Source organism: Gopherus evgoodei, chromosome 1, assembly GCF_007399415.2.
Source record: "Gopherus evgoodei ecotype Sinaloan lineage chromosome 1, rGopEvg1_v1.p, whole genome shotgun sequence".
NCBI classification, from domain to species: domain Eukaryota; kingdom Metazoa; phylum Chordata; order Testudines; family Testudinidae; genus Gopherus; species Gopherus evgoodei.
Genome location: NC_044322.1, coordinates 242,463,748 through 242,483,015, shown reverse-complemented (window position 1 = coordinate 242,483,015; position 19,268 = coordinate 242,463,748). Strand labels below are relative to the sequence as shown.

Below are 19,268 nucleotides of genomic sequence, written 5' to 3'. Positions count from 1 at the left end.
GGTTCCTGCATTGCTGCCTGGTCTGATCAGCCAGGGGTTCTGGGGGGTCCTTTCTCCGCTCTCGTTTTATTTTTGAGCGTACCCCCTGTTTTTGAAACCCCCCCCCCACGAAAAACGAATTGCTACCTGAGAGATCTCCTGATTATTGAGACTGTACCGAACCCTCCTTGCCTCTTCTGATGTTGCTGCTGCTTCTGCCTTTGCTGCTGCCTTGGGGACTGGTAAGAATCCCTCTGTAAAACTTTCTAACTTTCTATTATTTTAGCTGCTGGCTCTGTTTCCCCAGCACACAGACTCAAGCTAAACCTTGGTCTGTGTCTTAAAACCTCTCTTAAACTACAGGGCTCTTTGCCACTGCTAAGCTCTGCTCCTGTGGGCTTTGCCTTGGGGCTCTCTGCTTTCAGCTGTATCCACCGCTGTAGCTACCATCCCTTGGCTTCCTTTGGAGCTGGGTCCTGGATACATACCACTCTGCCCTCTGTAACCTCCCCATAGCATAAGGTGCACCATAGGTCTTGTTTTTTTTAATAAGTCATAGTTTGTTAAGATTGTAGAGCTTGTAAGTTTCTGTGATATTTGTTGTGTTGCCTAATTGTTGGTTAAGATAAGTTTAGAAAATCATTGCCTGGTTGTATTCTGTAGCTGCTTGTCATTTTATATAAGTTTGATTAAGTTAGGGGATAGATAAGGTTTTTACTATATAAATTTGTCTTCCCACTGCCCCAATTCTCCCCCCCGCGAGCTCCCCAGTCACTCATTGCAGTCTCTCTGCTGTTTAAACTTGCAGCCTGTCTGCTCTCTGTGTCTCCCTGAGTTTAAATCTCCCTCTGTAGTGCCTCTATCTTTGGTTTCTGCTCCACCACGTGCTCCTCTTCCCCCATCCCCTAACCTCATTCCTCTACCACTGCCTTTCTCTCTCTCTCTCTTTTAATCCCTTCCCCCATGTGTTCACCCCGCTCCTACTGCTGCCAAACCTCAATTGTATTACTGAAGTCTAGCATAAAACCCCATTGGTTACCCTTTTTCTCTCTCACACACCTCACATTTATATTTACACCACTGTGACACATTTTTACCTAAAGTTGTTGGTTATTTAACACATTTTACCCATAACTGTTAGTTGGTTATATGCTGCTGTGACACACCCTTAACCTAGAAATTGTTAGCTACCTGTTACATTTATACTTCAGTGTTAGTTGGTTACCAACTGTATTGTACCCCACTGTATTGTACCCCACTATTGAAACCCCCTAAAGTATACTAAAAGAACTCCCTCCCCAATTGCCTACCTTAACAAACCCCATACCCCTCACTATTAAATTTTCCCTGTTTTTGCATTTTCTTAATAAAGTTTATTTTGCACCCCACCTGTGTGGTAATTGCTCCCCAAGATCCCATATACCTGCAGGCAGGGACATGGCGTCACGAACAGGATCTTGGGGTAACAATTACTGCCCTCCCTGTCCCTGGAAAGAGGCCAAGACCTCTGGGACAGAGGAAGATCAGACCAACCACCTACAATACCACTTGCTGCAAAGTAAACAGCAGCCTAAGGCCCTAGAATGGGTCTGTACTATTGGCAAAGGCCAGAGCTCCAGGGTATATACCACCCACCTGGGGCTCACTGATGTGGGGTGCCTCTTAACCTGCCACCCCACATTCAGGGCCAGCCCTGCTGATTCCAGCCTCCGGCCAGTCTGCACTAAGGCAGGAGAGCCAGCCGCAGATTCAGATCCCACCCGCCTCTGGAGAGAGGTGGGAAGGGTTGTGAAAGCCTGCGGGGGGGCTCCATCTAAGCTCGCCCCTGAACCTCGAATTTTGCAGGGGTCCCCCACCCACCAGATATTAACAGAACTGGTGCAGAAGCTGGATGAAATTCGAAAGCCCAAGAAACTGTGGCATGACATATATAAACCCCAAAAGGTAGCCACAGTTACCTATGAGATTCTGGCTCAGGCCCTTGATAAACTAACTGTTTTCCATGGGGCCCTAATGACCTCAGCCAAGGAGGCCACTAGCCAGGCTAGCCAGGAGGGACCACCGCTGACCTCTAGCCTGCCCAGTCCCAATAAATCCCCTGAAAAACCACCCCCATATACCCACCCAGAGACCTCATCTCCCCTCAAGAAAACCCCACTATACCCAGCCTTACCTTCAGCCCCTCTAGAGGCCCAAGCCCATGAACCTGCACCCACTGTCACCTCTGGTGAAGCCCTGCCGGTATCCATCAGTCGTATAAAGATTGATAACCAGGGCAATACCACACAGGTGACAGAACTCCGACCTCGCTCCAAAGCAGAGATGAAGGAGTTCATCTCGGACACCGCTAGGGGGGCCAATGAGCCACCACTACTGTGGCTAGGCCGCCTGGCTCTGGAAAACGGACAAGAGTTAGTGGATAGAGAAGAGGGCATAGTATTAGCCAGGACCAGTAGCTGGTCCAGGGGTCTCTCAGGGAGCCTGGTAATATCTAACACTGCATGGCCCCTGACCGCCCCAGCACTGGCCTTCCTCCATTTACAGCACTCCCTTCAAGGGATCCAAGTCCCCAGAGGAAGCGTCAAGGACATCTCTTCCCTCAGATGTGCCATCGCAGGGGGGTCCATCATGCTGTGGTCCCCTACCCAACACCCTCTGGGGCTTACTCAGGCTCAGATTAACCAGGTCAATGCCTTCAGACACGTTATTGACCCCACCGAGATACCCATAGATGAAGCTGCCATTGACTTAGCCATGGATAGCAGTACCACCCCTGACACTGGGGCAGTTCTGTGGCTAAGGGGGTATGCTAGGCGCCCCATTGGGCGACTCTATGAAGCCCTCGAGAAAATAAGATGGCCCTCAGCCCAAGCTCTACCCATCAGTCCACCCCCACCACACATCAGTCCACCCCCACCACATGCCAGTCCACACCCCCCACACGCCAGTTCACAACCCAGGCCCCAGTACTCACAGCATTCATTTACAGAACGCAAAATTTTTGGGTTCTTATTGTACAAGGGCCTCACTAAGGAGGTTGTACGTAAGCTCAATAGTGAGCAGCAAAGAGCCTTGGCCATAGCTCTGGGATGGGAAGAGCGCTCAGAACCTTCCCAGCCAAAAAACGGGTAATGGCCGGGTGCTTGGCGGCGGCCAGCACCCGGCAAGGGGACCCCCGCCCCTATTATCCGCTAGTTTTTGACAAGGGTCTCGTCATCCCCTTTCTGCTGGACACGGGGGCACAGGTGTCCATTGTTCCTCCTCACGTCCCTCACACCCCCACAGGACACACCATTTATGTGCAAGGCCTCAACAGCACAGAACCCCGTGCAGAAGTAAAGGTACACGCATCCATAGGCCACACACCAGTAACATTTCGGGCCCTAGTGGGACCCATGCCACTCCTTGGGGTTCGGGAGCTACGGCGTTTTAAACTGGCCGAAGCCGTGCTTGATGCACTACCCGTCACCCTATCGGGTGCCAGTGCCCCCCATGAACCTGAACTTCTCAACCCCACACCCTGGAAATACAGACCCATACCCACAGCCCCAGAAGGTCAACCACACATTGCCCAGCTCATTGAAACATTGCTTAATGATAACAAGATTCGGCGTGTGTCAGCGAGCAAATACTTGTCCAGTGCATGGGGAATCCCAAAACCATACAAAACCAATGAGTACAGGATGGTTATAGATTATCGCGCCGCTAACAAACACATACGATCAGTAGCATTCGCCGCCAAATGGGATATCTCCACTATAGAACGCATCCTACTGGACGACACTAACCAATGGGCCTGTACAATAGACCTAAAAGATATGTTTTATCAGATCCCCCTCTATGACCCCAAGGGATTGTTAAACTTCGCTTACCAGGGAGCCCAGTACCAATGGCAAGCGTGTCCCCAAGGGTACAAAAACTCACCTGCCTGTGCCAGCGAGGCCCTAACCCGCACATTAGAGAAGGTACCATCCCTCCCCAACATTCATGTTGTCTATTACGTGGACGACATTCTTATAACTGGCACCATACCAACTGAAGTACAAAAGGTCACTGAACAGGTTCAGGCCGCTTTATCCACCGATGGGTGGAACCTCAGTTTGCCTAAAAGTGTCCTCACTGCTACTTCTACCTTTCAGTTTTTAGGTTTTACTGTAGAAAAGGGACAGCTACGCCACTTAACTTACCACCCACTCACGAATTCTTTCCCCTTGGGGGTAGCTCCCCCCAGACGTGAAGTGCAGCATGTGTTAGGTGTAATTAACTATCACAGACAGTTTCTCCCTGCTGCTTTGTTGCCACAACTATCTGTTTTGCAGCAATACGCCAGGAACATTAAAACCCCTTGGACACCAGAGGCCGAGCAGGCGGTGTCTTCCCTGGCTGCCTGGTTGGGCTCTGGGCCCACCTTGGCTCGATGGAATCCCACCAACCCTATTGAGATTACCCTCACTGTGTCCTCAGACCATGTGGCCATAACTGTGTCCCAAGAGGACCTCCCTGTCCACAATCAGGCCCGGAAGTTGTCAGGACCCGAATATCGTTATGGGCCTGTGGGCATTGCCATGCTTGCTGTCCAGTGTGCTCTCCCATGGGGTAAATCTGCCACAGGCACCCTAAAGGGGCCTCATGTGGAGCTTCTCCCATACCTCACCTTCACCCCGGCCCCCCAGTTCCAGGGAGCCCCTGCTACCTGGGAGCGACTCGTTTACCAGGCCCAGGAGGTATTTGGACATTGGGCCCTCAAGTCCTCCTCCACTGCAGCTCCCACTGAGCCAGGGGCTATTGCCCAACTGAGTGCCTATGCCCCTTGGATTGTATCTGATGGGGGCACATCGCCTTCTCCCCGAGCAGGAATGCTGTGTGCTACCTGTAACACCCTCAAAGTTAAACCCTTAGATTTTTCCAGCTCAGCTCAGAAGGCCGAAGCAGAAGGTGTCCTACTGGCAGCCTCTCACATTGTGGCAGCCCACCCGAAAACACGCGTGGTCCTGGGAGTGGACTCAAGCTACTGCGTGTCCATCCTGATGGGAGAAGGACGGCCCACCGCTCATGAAGAAATATGGGCACAGATTACTCAACTGGCAGCACAGTCCAAGCTGCCATGGTTTGTTACTCATTGTCCTTCACACAGGTCTGACAGTAACCCTCTTCATTCCAGCCTGGATCTACAACTCCGAGAATATAAGTGTAACATATCCCAGGTTAACATTATCTCTTGCAGTGATCCCTTCATCACCTGGCTTCATAAAGAGTGGGGGCACCTGCCTGCCCGTGCCCTACATCAGCTGTTGACTGACCGAGGGAGACGAACATCGAGCGTGTCTAGGCAGCAGTGCACCCAAGCTGTTCAAGGGTGTCTGAGCTGCCAACAGGCACGAGTCACTAACAAGCCTGTCTATGCTCATGGTGCTTATAGCCCTGAGCACTTTAGCCCAGGTAAAACCTGGCAGATGGACCTCATTGGCCCCCTCCCGGGGGCCAAACAGTATCCAAAGGGGCTTGTAATAGTTGACCTAGGGTCTCGTCAGTTAATGTGTTCTCCCCTCAGGCGATCTACTGCACCAGCTGTTTCTGTAGCCCTTCTCCAGGTAATTGCTGCCTGGGGGGCACCCGAAAAGATCCAGACCGATGGAGGGCCACCGTTCACCAGTAAAGCTATAGACCAGACGGTGTCCCAGTGGGGGGTGCGTCTTCACACCCACCTGCCATATCACCCCCAAAGCAACGGAGTCGTGGAGAGACGGATCGGAATGCTGAAGACCCAGATTCGGGCCATACTTGGCACCCCTGATTACAAGGGGTGGGACCGGGTCCTGCCTCAAGCCCTCATTTCCCTTAATACAGCATACAGCCGATGGCCAGAAATTGCTCCTAAACCACGGGAACCTTGGAAACCTGCCTATAGTATTTCTCAGCCAGTGTGGGTCTCTATTCCCAATGCCCAGGGAACCTGCACTCCACTAGCAGCCACCATCATCACACCTGGCCGGTTCCCTAACACCTATCATATTCAAATAGATGGACGGGGCAAGCCTGACCTGGTCCACCACAACTGGCTTAGTGTTCGGTCATAACAGGCCCTAAGAGGGGCCACTTTTCTTTTATGTCTCCATAGGAATCAGTCACCATGATTGCCGCCCCGCCTCGAGAAAACCCCCTGGTTGCCTGGTTGAGAGCCTACGCCCTACAGGAGGTCCTCATCGGGAACCTGTCAGATGTCCCCCCATCACACGATTGTGTTGCCTGTACAAGACCAAAGGCCTCAGAGGGAGGGTCCCCCTTCCTCTGGGAGTTCCTCCCCCTCACGAACCTGACTCCACAGCATCCAGCTTCAGCCTGCAACAACACAGACTGGGTTCATCGGCCTCTGTTCACGTGCAACACCACCAGCGACGACCGAAGACCCAACTCATTCGCCCCTGTTGCGGTGACAGGACCACTCCCAGCAGCCCCCTGCATCGTGTTCTTTGGCTTCTCCAATCCCACTCCGTTGGGGCAGTATCCCAATTGCACCCAATGGTTCATAGGACCTCGGCCTAACTCAAACCCCAAGAAAGGAAGCTCAAGATACCGCACTGAGTTCACCAGGTTTATTAATCACCTTTCAACAAGTACAGTGTTTAACCCCACCCAATACTTATCCACAGCTCAGACCCATGTAGAACTGAGACAGGTCAGAGCCGCCCACCTACTATGGATGGAGGTCGATATACCACCTGGCCAGAAATCCCCCCAGCGAAGCTCCATCCATGACCAGTTTTTACCCTCTTCCCCAGGACAAGTGTGGCTCTGTGGGAACAACATTGCCCGGACTGCTCTACCCGCATTCCCAAAGGGGGTATGTGCCATCGGGCAACTCGTCATAAAGGGAGGAGGGCTCTTTCACCACCGTCGCCCCTTCTTCTCCTCACCACGCAAACGACGAACAGCCACCGCATGGGAGCGACTCAAGTCAGCCACCGAGATGGTCATAGGAGGGTACATACAGTTTAACCCCCTCTCATACAGTTTAACTTTACAGCAAATCCGTGGACTGTCGCTTGGTCTGGAAGCCCTCACCAACATCACAGCAGAAGGACTTCGTCGAACCAGCGACGCCCTCACTATCCTAGCCAACTACGCCGAGCAGAACCGTCTTCTGATCCAGACCATCCTACAGAAGGACTTTTGTGTCGCCTTGGAGGACCTCGATCCTCGCTTTAAAGGACAATGTTGCCTGCGCCTTCAGCCTGGGTGGAACAATGTCTCAGCCGTGGCTGACCAACTATCCTCCCTCGCCGTCCAGATTCGTAAAGAGCGTAAGCAGTGGGATTGGTGGCAAGCTCAGTGGTCCAGCTGGGGGTTGGGGACCTGGGCTCAGTCCATCAAGCAGTGGCTTATCACTGTGGCTATTGTTCTTGTGGCCTTTCTGTTGGGGATAGCAGTGGTCAAGCAGCTAATTCATAAGGTTGTGTCAGCCCTGCCTTTGCAGGTGAGGTATTCCTCCATCCCCTTGGACAGCAGCAAACCACCACCTCCATACTACGAAGACGATGACTTGTAAAACCTTTTTTTTTTCTTTTTTTCCTTTTTTTTGGCCTTTGCATGGGACATCCCCCTCACAGCCCGTTCAGGTCGGCCAGGGGGGCATGTCCGTTACAGCTATTCTCCTATTCCATTTTGTTTCCCCAGACTCCATTTTGTTTTCTGTTCTCCTGTGGCCGCCCTTCCCTGGCTGTTAAGTTGTTTACCAGGGCCACTGCCCTTCTCAAAGGGAGGGCCCCTTAAGTTGTTTAACAAGAGCCATTGCCCTTCTCAAAGGGATGGCCACTTGTGCTGCATGCTAAGTGGGACCACTGCCCTTTTCAAAGGGTTAGTCCTGTTATCACCTCGTTGAACCTGGGCTTGGTGTAGGGTAGGCAATGTCCAGAGCTGCAAGGCCTATTGTGGTTTTAAGATCCTGGGCATGAGTCATAGTCTCATGTGCTCTTGAGTCACCTATTGCACAGGACTATGTCCAGGCATGTCTCTGGGCTTACCTTCAGTTTTTCCCCTGTGCCCCCTCCCCTGTGACAGAGGGAGCCTATCAGGATTACTGGTGGGAAACTGCCCAAGTTTGCCTTTAAAACCAGACATTTTTGAAACACACCTCAGAAAGGTTCCTGCATTGCTGCCTGGTCTGATCAGCCAGGGGTTCTGGGGGGTCCTTTCTCCGCTCTCGTTTTATTTTTGAGCGTACCCCCGTTTTTGAAACCCCCCCCCCACGAAAAACGAATTGCTACCTGAGAGATCTCCTGATTATTGAGACTGTACCGAACCCTCCTTGCCTCTTCTGATGTTGCTGCTGCTTCTGCCTTTGCTGCTGCCTTGGGGATTGGTAAGAATCCCTCTGTAAAACTTTCTAACTTTCTATTATTTTAGCTGCTGGCTCTGTTTCCCCAGCACACAGACTCAAGCTAAACCTTGGTCTGTGTCTTAAAACCTCTCTTAAACTACAGGGCTCTTTGCCACTGCTAAGCTCTGCTCCTGTGGGCTTTGCCTTGGGGCTCTCTGCTTTCAGCTGTATCCACCGCTGTAGCTACCATCCCTTGGCTTCCTTTGGAGCTGGGTCCTGGATACATACCACTCTGCCCTCTGTAACCTCCCCATAGCATAAGGTGCACCATAGGTCTTGTTTTTTTTTAATAAGTCATAGTTTGTTAAGATTGTAGAGCTTGTAAGTTTCTGTGATATTTGTTGTGTTGCCTAATTGTTGGTTAAGATAAGTTTAGAAAATCATTGCCTGGTTGTATTCTGTAGCTGCTTGTCATTTTATATAAGTTTGATTAAGTTAGGGGATAGATAAGGTTTTTACTATTTAAATTTGTCTTCCCACTGCCCCAATTCTCCCCCCCGCGAGCTCCCCAGTCACTCATTGCAGTCTCTCTGCTGTTTAAACTTGCAGCCTGTCTGCTCTCTGTGTCTCCCTGAGTTTAAATCTCCCTCTGTAGTGCCTCTATCTTTGGTTTCTGCTCCACCACGTGCTCCTCTTCCCCCATCCCCTAACCTCATTCCTCTACCACTGCCTTTCTCTCTCTCTCTCTTTTAATCCCTTCCCCCATGTGTTCACCCCGCTCCTACTGCTGCCAAACCTCAATTGTATTACTGAAGTCTAGCATAAAACCCCATTGGTTACCCTTTTTCTCTCTCACACACCTCACATTTATATTTACACCACTGTGACACATTTTTACCTAAAGTTGTTGGTTATTTAACACATTTTACCCATAACTGTTAGTTGGTTATATGCTGCTGTGACACACCCTTAACCTAGAAATTGTTAGCTACCTGTTACATTTATACTTCAGTGTTAGTTGGTTACCAACTGTATTGTACCCCACTGTATTGTACCCCACTATTGAAACCCCCTATACTATACTAAAAGAACTCCCTCCCCAATTGCCTACCTTAACAAACCCCATACCCCTCACTATTAAATTTTCCCTGTTTTTGCATTTTCTTAATAAAGTTTATTTTGCACCCCACCTGTGTGGTAATTGCTCCCCAAGATCCCATATACCTGCAGATTAAGTTAGGGGATAGATAAGGTTTTTACTATTTAAATTTGTCTTCCCACTGCCCCAATTCCCCCCCCCCGAGCTCCCCAGTCACTCATTGCAGTCTCTCTGCTGTTTAAACTTGCAGCCTGTCTGCTCTCTGTGTCTCCCTGAGTTTAAATCTCCCTCTGTAGTGCCTCTATCTTTGGTTTCTGCTCCACCACGTGCTCCTCTTCCCCCATCCCCTAACCTCATTCCTCTACCACTGCCTTTCTCTCTCTCTCTCTTTTAATCCCTTCCCCCATGTGTTCACCCCGCTCCTACTGCTGCCAAACCTCAATTGTATTACTGAAGTCTAGCATAAAACCCCATTGGTTACCCTTTTTCTCTCTCACACACCTCACATTTATATTTACACCACTGTGACACATTTTTACCTAAAGTTGTTGGTTATTTAACACATTTTACCCATAACTGTTAGTTGGTTATATGCTGCTGTGACACACCCTTAACCTAGAAATTGTTAGCTACCTGTTACATTTATACTTCAGTGTTAGTTGGTTACCAACTGTATTGTACCCCACTGTATTGTACCCCACTATTGAAACCCCCTATACTATACTAAAAGAACTCCCTCCCCAATTGCCTACCTTAACAAACCCCATACCCCTCACTATTAAATTTTCCCTGTTTTTGCATTTTCTTAATAAAGTTTATTTTGCACCCCACCTGTGTGGTAATTGCTCCCCAAGATCCCATATACCTGCAGGCAGGGACAGAAAGGTTCTTGATATTAGGATCTTTCAAAACTCATGTCTGCTTTCTCTGATGAAAAATGGAACTTTTGCTCCCAAGATCACTATGGACATTAATTATGAAGCCTTTTTACAGAACAGTTGGATAGGAGAAAGGACAAAGGCTCTTATGTAGGGAAGAGATCCTGGCTTTCCAAAGACATCTCCCCATTCTCAGAGTCCTGATCAGACTTGTGGTCCATGATCTCACTGGTGTCTATGGCACTGTCACACCTGCGCAGCCTCTCAAATGTTGGCTGAAGAATTGAAGTCACATTCTGTGGCAGAAAAATGGTTCGTATAATTGGTCATTCATAAGATCATTGTTGTTCATAAAGTTGGGTTTCATAAAGCAGAAAACTCTCAAAGCCAGGCTACAGCAGGGGTGAGAGTGGGAGCATTGGTTGATCAAAACCCTTGCATGCGTTGTCTTGATTAGGCTTATAAAATCTAGTTAGATAAGCTGCTTTGTCATAGTGTATTTGTTTGCTCCTGTTCCTCTGGAATTTATCTGCAACAATGCAAATGACAAATTTTGGTTTAACTCAGTTAATGCAAATACATGAATAGATATTGATCTTTCCAAATGCAATAGAGGTGGCGGAGATGTGCGTGGGAGCAGGGAGGGAGGAGAGGGGGAAAGAGGGGATTAGGCTGAAAATTGTCAACTTGGCCAAAAAGCAAAGAATGATAGCTTTAATCCTATGCCCACAAAACCATGTTCTGTTGTGTGTAACGTAGATTTGAAAAGCAATTATGGAGAGTGACTTTTGTTGATCGTTTTCTTTCCTATGTAACAGAAGTAACCATAAGTGTTTGGTGTTTCTGCAGTGTTGATGCATTTACTAGACAGCTCATGATGCTCTCAACATTCTAAATACTGGAGATCAGTCCCATCCCTGTTACCAGTCCGCGCTGGATTAAAACCTAAATAGCCTTGAGTTTATAATAATGAATCCCCTGAGCCACCCACTCCCTTGAATGCTGTTGTGCATACAGTGTTTTGGAATGTGCTTTGAGATTTACTCCTAAACCCTTTATAGGCCCCGTTTTGGTAGATGCAAAGTTTCCTTTACTTTTACTTCATGAATGACGGAGGAGGTCTGGTACGTGGAGTCCTGGAGGTGGTCAGGTGGCTTAACTTTCAGGTTGTGAGGTGTACTGATCAATAATGAGAGAGTAAGAAATATGGGAGCATTGTGATCAGCTCCGTCAGGCTAGATTTCTTGTAGCGGAGGGCACACTCTGCTATAGTTAATTTTGTGCAGTACTTTCTCAGTCCTCTTAAATCTGCAAGCTTATTAGAATGGTCTTAAAATTTGTTATGATGCAGGGAAGGTGGGATAGGGTTAATGGCTCAATTTTGGGGTCATTTCCTCAAGTGCTCACTGAGATGAAAGCCCCCTCCTCCCCCCAAAAAACCTCATAGCACTTTACAAAATCAACCAGCTCTTATAACCTTTTTTTTTTTTTCGCTCACAGTTGAGGCTAAAATTCTGGCTTGAATCATCCCCAACGAATGTTGCTTGCTTGACATTTATCTCAGCTACTGCATTGCATCTACTGCCTTTTGAGGGAGGAAATACTGAAAAAGTTGATAAAGGAGGAGTTTAGCTTTCTGAAATGGGATGTGCCCAAACTCATGCACCAAAGAGATTGAAATGTGAATGTTCAGCCATATAAGGTCCAAAGGACTTAATGGGGCGTGCTGTTGTCACTGAACCTGAGCCCCAACTACATACTGTGAATTCAAACCCTACTGTTGGCTGAATTCTGTGGGTGATCAATGGACTTATGACAATCTCCTTTGTGAAGGGGCTGGGGTTCATACTTTTGTGCAATGTGCCCTGAGTAGTACAGCTAAGACAGAAAGGCCGCTGTTTTCAACAAGGTAACGCATGCAAATGATTGCTGGGCATGTTGCTGCTTTGAGTGGTGTTTTTACACGATTTGGGAAGTAGCTTCCAGTAGCACAGCTAGTTTAGAAGGCTCTATGAGTATTTCAAGATACACTACTGCTCTGAATACTGCAATGCTGTGCGTGGTGCCTTAGCATGGGCAAACAAACTCGACGGTGAGGAATTTCCCAAACCAAAGTTTCCAAAGCAAATATGGGAACATAGCAAGCGCTGAGTCATCAAAGTGAAACAGTGCTGCACTTCGTTGAGATGGGGAAGACTCTGTGGAAGCCCATTTGATGTCACAGTCATGGAATAGCTTCGTGTGGTTCCCTCTGGAGACTGAACTCCAGTTATACTCATTGACTGTGCATTCAAATCTTGTACTGCAGGGAAGTCCTCAGATATGTGGAGATCAGCTTATGCCCCCAAAGTGTGCCACTCTCAGGAATAATGCAGCTTCCCTCTTCTCCTTCAACACACATCCACTCCTCATGTAGCATTCCCGCCACAGATGCTGACTTTTGTTTTAGCTGATGGGTGTGCCTCTCTGCGTCCCCCATGAAAGTGGTGGGTGGGGCCTCAGGGGGAAGAGGCCAAGCAAGGGCGGGATCTCAGGGCAGAGTGGGGACAGGGCAATGGTCCAGGCACCGGGGCCTACAAAAGATTAATATGGTCCTGTGGTTGTGAGCACCCCCTTATTTTTTTTGGTAGGTGCTTGAGCCCCAGAGCACGCAAGGAGCCTATGGTTCCCACCTAAAACAAACCACCCCCACACATCCTCTCTATTTCACACAGGAATGAGGTGGTGGAGAATGAGAGGGAAGAGGAGTTAGGCATTGTGTGTGGACCATAGGTAGGGTAGGTCTTTCAGGGCCACACTATGTTACAAACGTGTCAAAGACTTTGTGTGCTTTAGTCTATCTGTTTTTGTAGACTCCAAAATGGTTGTGAAGGTTTCTTTTGGCTATGGAGGTGTTAGTGAAGGTGTAAAGGGACGCATGCCATGCCTCTCTGGTCCGGCCCTTCTCCTCCTCTTTTCAGAGACTGAGACACTTCAAGCTGATGCAACACCCGTGCTCTTTATTTGCGATCAAGTCCCCACTACCAGTTTCCAACTATATACAGGCTTTTTATCACAGCTGGGCCTACCACAGGCCTGGTCAGCAACAGACTAGGAGACTCCCACCTTCCTCTGAGCCTGACCTTCCCCTCCTGGTCTCCCCCCCTGCCCCGCACTCATTTCCTCCCAGCCTTATAGCTCCTGCTAACAAGGCTTGCATCAAGCTATCTACCAGCCCCACGAGCGAGAGTGCAACTGCCGAAGCAAAAAAAAAAAAAAGAAAAAAAAAAGGTGGCCGGAGTGCAGCCTCTGAAATTGTGCCTAGAGCTGGCCCTGTATCCATCTGGAAATTTTCTCTGGACATTTACAAGTGAATCTGAGAGTTCTAATGGCTGCAATGTGAGGAGTGACATGTGGCCTTTGCTTTTATAGCTTCTGAGGGAGGACACTGTACATGTCACAGATTGGATACTCCCCCTAGTTAGCTAGCCCAAGGCATAGTCTACAACCAGTTTTACATTAGATTGAAAGGAGAGTGGTAGTGAGAAAAACAGGCATAATGAGAGGAGAAAAGATGAGGGACATGGGTCAGCAGCAACGCAGTCTTTGGCATCTCTACAGCATAAGTGCAGGTGGTCTTTTTCCATACAGTCAAGAGAGATCATGATGTATAGAGCTGTATTTTATCTGTAACCAATTTTTTTTGGTAATAGAAATGTATAAGTGCTGATCCAACACAGGTCTCAGGCTGCAGTGTGTATGGCCACATGGTGCCATGTTCGTACACTCAGAGATACTTTTCTACATTGCTCCAAAGGGCTGATGAGCAATACAAGAGCGAAAAAGGGGGGCTTATATCTGGATTAAAGTAAAAAATTCTATGGGGTAGTATGTGTGAGACAGTTAGCGTGGGGGAAAGCTGCAGCTACCTTGTTGGTAATGCTGTGCTGGGGCAATTATTGTTTGCTGTAGTTATTGTGAGTGGTTTGTGGAGAAGACTATTGTAAGAGGGAATCCCACAGGCTGGAAGTATTCAAAAACCAGCTTTTTCTAGGAGAAATGTGGTGGCTCTTACAAGCGACAGTCTCTCATGGAAATCCACCTAGGAGATTTTGGTTTCCTGGTTTGTTCAATACTCACTGTAATTCCTGTAGTCTGTACTGTGGCTGGACAGACAGTAGTATTAGTCTGGATTGGAGCTGCAGATATTTGAACTTCTACTGGTGCAGGGAAGGCTACCTACTGTCCAGCAGCTATGATTGTAGAATGGCTTTTCATGGTGACCAAAGGACATCTCTTCAATGACAGACAATTTGTCATCTGCTTTGTAATAATCTGTTTCCAAGATCTTGAGCAGTGGCCTCTTTCTTTGTGAGTGGGAGGAGAGGTAGTTCACCTGGTAGCTGTGACAGGTGGAGTTGTCTTCTTGGGGATGTGGACATGTTTGCAAAGTGGAAGAGTTTGGGGCTAGTGCAGCTGCCGGTGCTAGACTGGGAGACTGTAGTGGGGCAGACTGCCCCACTCCCTGTGAGAGTGGGCTGCAGCAGGCCAGGGCGCCTGTGCAGACAGGGAGCCAATCAGAAAAGGGCTTATGAGGAGCCAATCAGGGCCCAGATCGAAGGGAGCCAATCAGGGCCAGGCTCAGCCATATATAAAGGCTGCCCAGGAAGGGAGCAGGCAGTCTGTCCCAGGCCTTCAACAGGGGAAGGTCAGTCTTCAAGAGTGGAGATTAGCACAGCAGACAGTGCAGTGCTGGCCAGGCTTGGGGAGGCTAGAGAGCTTGAGCCCATAGCTGCCAGGCTGCAGGCCCTGAAGGGAAGGGCCTAGTGGGTGCAAGGGGCTGTAGGGGAAGCGACCCAGGGAAGCAAACACATGAGGAGAGAGAAGGAGGACAGCGAGGCTGCCGCCAGAGGGTCCCTGGGACGGCACCCAGAGTAGAGGGCGGGCCTGGGTCCCCCCCCACCTCCCTTGCAGTACACCCAGCCATTGGCCGTAGGGAGCGGCCATTGTACTATGTCAGATCCCTGACAAGAGGGATTGGACTCAGAGGGTGGTTGGACATGCTGGCTGGGGTGTGGGACTGCTGATCACCGACCCCTGGAAGGGGGTGCAGATGAACTAAGGGGCACTGCCGGAGGGCAGTGGCCTCGAAGAGGACACCGCCGAGCAGGGAGCAACGCAGGTCCAGAGATGCCAACAGAAGGCAGAAAGATGGATGGGACACAACCAGGAGGGGGCGCTCTGCTGGACAGAGCTAATTCCCGGAGTCACCAGCGGGAAGCACCAGGTAGTGAGTCCCAACCCCTTACAGAGACACATAGAGAAGAGTCTCACACAGGGATCTGTCTGGCTTTGTAAGTGCTGCCAGAGGAGATGTTTGCGCTCAAGTATGAGGCTCAGGCTCACAGACTTCAGTCAGGTCCATCAACCCCAGGATAATGGTAGGAAATGTTGTGGATAGTTTTATTTGATTAGGGTTATGACACTATTGCCTGCAAAGTTTTGTGCATGATCTCCAAAGTGAACACTTCATACCTGGGTGGAAAGTCACTCACAATCGCTGAGTACAGGGTTGGGAGGATTTTTGGCATACAGTAACCAACTGACTGGTCGACCCCACACCTCATTTGGAAACAGAAGTATGCAATCAAGCAGCAGCAGATGCAAAAAAACAAAACAGAAACCCAACCAAAACCAAATACAGTACAGTACTGTGGTAAATGTAAACAACTAGAAAAGGGAAAGTTTTAAAAAAAAAGATTTGACAAGCTAAGGAAACTGTTTCTGTGCTTGCTTCATTTAAATTAAGACGGTGAAAAGTAACATTTTTCTTCTGCATAGCAAAGTGTCAAAGCAGTATTAAGCCAGTGGCCATAACTTTTTGTTCAGAGTTATGCACAACCTCCATTTTCCCAAGGTGCTCATAACTCTGAGGTTCTGCTGTATCAGTAGAGTGTTTATAATAGGTCCACATGAAGATTGCTCTGTGAATTCAGTAATTTAAATGTAATTTAGCTTCTTGGCATCTTTCTCACTCTCCAGCAACTCTAGTGTTTCCCAGTATGGTTCCCACACCTCCAGTTGTATTACACTTAGCTAGTGCTCTGATATAGTAATCTGTGCCAGGTTTCCTAGCTCCAGCATGTAGAAGCCAGAAAACAGGAGTTCTGACATTAAGAACAGTGAGAAAATGCTCATGGGTGGAGTATATCGTGAGCATGAGACAGTGAAGGGATTTCCTACTGTTCTGTGATGTAGGCTGTTAAGGTGCCAGGAGAAAATATGTGGGGATTGCAGAAGGGGAAATGGGGCGGGCGGGAGAAGCCAGGTGCATTGTTTCCAGAATGGGTGCCAAAATATTGGGAGAGTGGATTGGGTGAATATGTCTGAAGTGGTGTGTATTGGATCAGTGATGTGGAGTGATTCAGCCTCCCCATTTCTCTGGCAGAGGGAGGGGGAAACTAACAAAAAAAATAACAATCCAGGTTTGATAACAAGATCCTGAATGCCAGCTAAGAAGTACCCCATCTTTCTCCAAGAGCTGAGTTTCACTTGCTTCACACACTAAAGAGTCCCTGGTGGTGGTGTTTCCATGCCAGACATGCCACATGCTGAAATGCTCAGCAAGCATAGCATTGATTTGCCTCCTGTCCAATTCAGTGCTGCAGCATTTATTTCCCTGGTGTGGTAGATAGTCTCCATCATACTGGACAGAATGAACTTAGTATCTGGATACTGCTGCTGGAGATGAGCCAGATCCCACAATATTGCCCTGACTGTATAGCCAGTTGACATCTTGATGCTAGTACTTGAGGTGCTGCTGTGAATCACTATGAGATCTGGAGGTGGACTGCTAGAATAAAGTTATAAGGAAGTTCAGTGTAGGCAAGCACTGGTGCTTTTCAAAACTCTGCAACTTGCTCAGATGGGCACCATGCTGTCAAGAGACATTACACGGTGGATGGCTGCTCCAACGGTTAGATCCAGGAGGTTCCCATAATTGAGATCATGCAAAAAACAAACAAACAACCCCCCTCCCCCAACCCTCCATAGTGCACAGCAAGGCACTCTAACAAGAACATGCGCTGTAACATTCTGAAAGAAGTTCAACCATTAAAAATGGATTAAAAGGGACTCTGAAAAGTATTTAAAATTTATACACTCAGATCCATTAGTTGGTCTTTGAAAGGAGGAAAGATACCAGCCTTGGGATTGGCTGGTGAATTTTGGCAACAGCATTTAGGAGGGCTGGAGTGGTCAGTTCAGTAGCTGTGCTGACAGTATGTAGTTTAAACGTATTTCCAGAAAGTTAAGGTTCAGCTGTGAGAGTGAGTGCCCATGCAACTTGAACTCAGGAGATAAGACACTGAAGAGAAACGTGCACAACCAGTGTTTGAAATGTCTGGATTCTGGGGGACTCCTGGATCATGTGATTGAAGAACTTTGCAGAGCAGCAAAGTATAGAGCATGATATGGAAATTTCTGGTCACAAGATCTTTTGATTCATGTGAGATGGCATGTATTGGATTAATTTTTATCACTTTGCAGAGTCTAAGTGCTCACGTTAGGGGCACTGAGCTAGCAGCCATTAACTCAGGAGGAAATAGTGTGTGTTGTTACCAAAGAGTACAGCTTATTAAAGCCATAAAGGCAGATTTGGACAGCATCATATATTTGTGCCCAGGAGTAGTGGTGGGTTTTGTTTTCTGGTCTGATTTGGCTGAGCATAGGAATAATCACTGCAGCAGTAATATGGCAGGAATTAATAAAAGCTGGAGAAATGTTAACTGTGAGATTGGAGGTTTCCTGACAGGAAGAAAAGTGTTCAGTGTATGGCACAGAGTTACTCCAAGTTGGGAGGCCTAGCCATTTGTATGCAGACGGTGTGTTCATTTATTAAAGAGGGGACCATAGGGTTTTTTTATTTTTTTTAGAAATCAAAGGGTCTCTTTTAAGTAACGTGATCAATAGTTTATCATCTGAACATCGTGGCATGAAAAATGGCTCTTTTAAGGGCCAATATAATTTATTCAATGAAAGAGCAAAATTCTTAACCCACCTACCACAGTTCCTACATATATTCTTCCTATTAGGAAGACAATAGAGACAAGTATGGTCAACCTCAGTACACGACCCTGAGATACAGCGCCCAGAAATTACCATTTACAAAGTTACCTAATAGCCTGGCCTTTTTCTGGCCCACAGTTAGGGCTAAAAATTACTGTTAAAAATAAAAAGCACCATACACCCTCAAACACTGATGTTAGACACTGTTGCGCTGACATAACATCTCATTCTTATGGTGCAGAAAATCCAGTGTTAACGTATGTGCCAGCATAACCCTAATTCCGCCAACACTCAGCGATGACCCAGCACGGCCATAAGATTCCTTTGCTTTTGCAGATAAAGCAGAACACTCAGATAATAGAGCACGTGACCACTGTAGAACAAATTTGAATGTATTTTCTTTGGTTAGGCAAAACGTGTTTAGATGAGGTAAACTGAACAAAAACTGCCTACATCTGTCCTACACTTAACCACTGACCCATCACTATGGGAACATCATCACATCTGCTAAACTTTATAACCTCTTCACTTCATTTTACCCCTCCATCCTTATGCACAGGATTCCATCTAACACTATGCTTTCATTTATCCATCACTAAAGCCACAGACCACTCTCATATCACACCTCACTTCTGAAAGTTTTCATGGCAAAGAGACCCCATGAACCAGTGCTGATGAAACCTACAGAACTCAGGGCCAAAATGAGGCATACTGGATCCTTCAAGATATATACACACCTCTTTCCTTTGATCACATGCATGGGAGAAAGGATAGGAAGTGGAGTTCTGAACTACTTGGAGGGGCAGTGTTGCCTCCCACCAATCTCCTTATATTATTATCAATACTCTGCCGAAGTTCTCCAATGAATCCCTTCACCATTCCATACAGCTATACCTAATACAATGTACATAGCTGGAATGCATGCGTATAATTCCCAATGGCTATTGCC

At 48.0% G+C, this 19,268-nt stretch overlaps 2 protein-coding genes across 2 annotated transcripts in view; both read left to right on the top strand.

Moving 5' to 3' along the window:
* Positions 1-19,268, top strand: part of ST8SIA1 (ST8 alpha-N-acetyl-neuraminide alpha-2,8-sialyltransferase 1) — a 182,409-nt gene that overhangs the window by 58,936 nt on the left and 104,205 nt on the right. The gene's annotated exons all lie outside the window — the stretch shown is intronic.
* On the top strand, positions 5,607-7,387 carry LOC115639081. The gene is made up of 2 exons (XM_030541420.1): positions 5,607-6,570; positions 6,759-7,387. Exons 1-2 carry the CDS (start codon positions 6,110-6,112, stop codon positions 6,973-6,975), a joined length of 678 nt encoding a protein of 225 aa, XP_030397280.1. The 5' UTR covers positions 5,607-6,109; the 3' UTR covers positions 6,976-7,387.

Coding starts and splice junctions, on each gene's coding strand:
- LOC115639081 (XM_030541420.1), top strand. CDS start 6,110: ATGATTGCCGCCCCGCCTCGAGAAAACCCCCTGGTTGCCTGGTTGAGA. Junction 6,571..6,758: donor TACCGCACTGAGTTCACCAG/GTTTATTAATCA, acceptor CCTCTTCCCCAG/GACAAGTGTGGCTCTGTGGG.